Consider the following 1,423-nt stretch of genomic DNA (forward strand, 5'->3'; position numbering starts at 1 on the left):
GGATTACAGGTGTGTGCCACCACACCAGGCTCAGCCCATTATATTTTGAGTCAGGGATCACTAAATTGCGTAGGCTAGGCTCAAATTTGGGATTCTGCATGGGCCTCCCAAGTACCTGGGGATTACAGGTGTGAAGCTGTAGGAGGATCACAAGTTGGAGCCCAGTCTTGACAATTTATTGATTAGTGAGCCCCTGTCTCAAAACTTGCTTTTTTCTGCCAGGTGTGATGGCACACACGTGTAATCTTAGCACTTGGGAGGCTGATGCAGGATGGTCCCTGTGAATTCCAGGCTGGCTTGGGCTACATAGTGAGGCAAGGCCAACCTGTACTACATAGTGAAACCTCATCTCAAAAACAAAACAAAGTTTCTTTTTTCCATATTTTCCCACATATTCAGTAATACAGTAGTGCTAAATTGTTTAGCTCTTGTTTATTATTTAAATCTTTATAGAATCTGTGTAACCTCAGCATTTGGGAGGTAGGAGGATTACCAAGAGTTTTCAGGCCAACCTGGGCTACATAGTGAGTTCAAGGCCAGCCTGAACTAGAAAGCAAGACCCTGTCTCAAAAAAAACAAACAAAACAAAAGAGTATAGAGTAGGATTGGTAAATTCCATGAGTTTCAAAACTTATTTCCTGTATTTTATTTCATCTCAGTAAAATCTAAGTAGAATTTTAGGAAAGACATTAAAAGTTTGATAAAACAATTTATGTAATATCCCAATTTTTAAATTTTCTTTTGTTACATTACATTTTTTCCTTAAAATATTTGTAATCCTTTAATATCTCTACATTATAATCTTCCTTGTAAAATTGTATTTTCATATCCTTTAAGTAATTGCAATGTTTTTTCTTCTCTTCACCTCTATTTAGTCCAAAAGAAACTCTTCCTTCAAAACCTGTAAAGAAAGAGAAGGAACAGAGGACACGACATTTACTCACAGACCTTCCTCTCCCTCCTGAGCTCCCTGGTGGAGACCCATCTCCCCCAGAGTCTCCAGAGCCAAAGGCAATTACACCACCTCAGCAACCATTTAAAAAGAGACCAAAGTGAGTTTTGGAGAGATCTGGTTTTTTTTTTTAAGTGTTGAAAAATGTCAGTCCTTTGTTCTGTGGAATGTCCCTCCATTTGGGTTTATCTGTTGTTTTCTGCAGAGAGATCTATTCTTAATTGCAGCTTTTGCCTTTATTTTTGGACTAAATCTATGTTTCTCCCACAGTCTATACCAGTAAAATCATAGAAGTTTGGTCCTAAAGTAGATTTTTCATTTTTATGGCCTAAAGCCTTTCTAGGAAGACCTGTTCATTTACACCTGCAGATACCTAGCTAGTTATGGTTTGGTTTTGTTCTTAAAGAAGTTGAATATCTTATTTGTTTCTTACTGTGCTGCAGAGCTGGTTTTTTTTTTTTTTTTTTTTTT

General features: G+C 37.3%; 1 protein-coding gene across 1 annotated transcript in view; it reads left to right on the forward strand.

The window, feature by feature from the left end:
* Cdk12 (cyclin-dependent kinase 12) overlaps positions 1 to 1,423 on the forward strand; it is a gene marked incomplete in the record, with an annotated part of 101,494 nt that overhangs the window by 20,315 nt on the left and 79,756 nt on the right. Inside the window, 1 exon segment of the mRNA XM_013519192.1 lies at positions 876 to 1,052. Within this exon segment, the coding sequence (XP_013374646.1) occupies positions 876 to 1,052 (177 nt within the window).

Source organism: Chinchilla lanigera, unplaced genomic scaffold, assembly GCF_000276665.1.
Source record: "Chinchilla lanigera isolate Chin_1 unplaced genomic scaffold, ChiLan1.0 scaffold00050, whole genome shotgun sequence".
Lineage (NCBI taxonomy): Eukaryota > Metazoa > Chordata > Mammalia > Rodentia > Chinchillidae > Chinchilla > Chinchilla lanigera.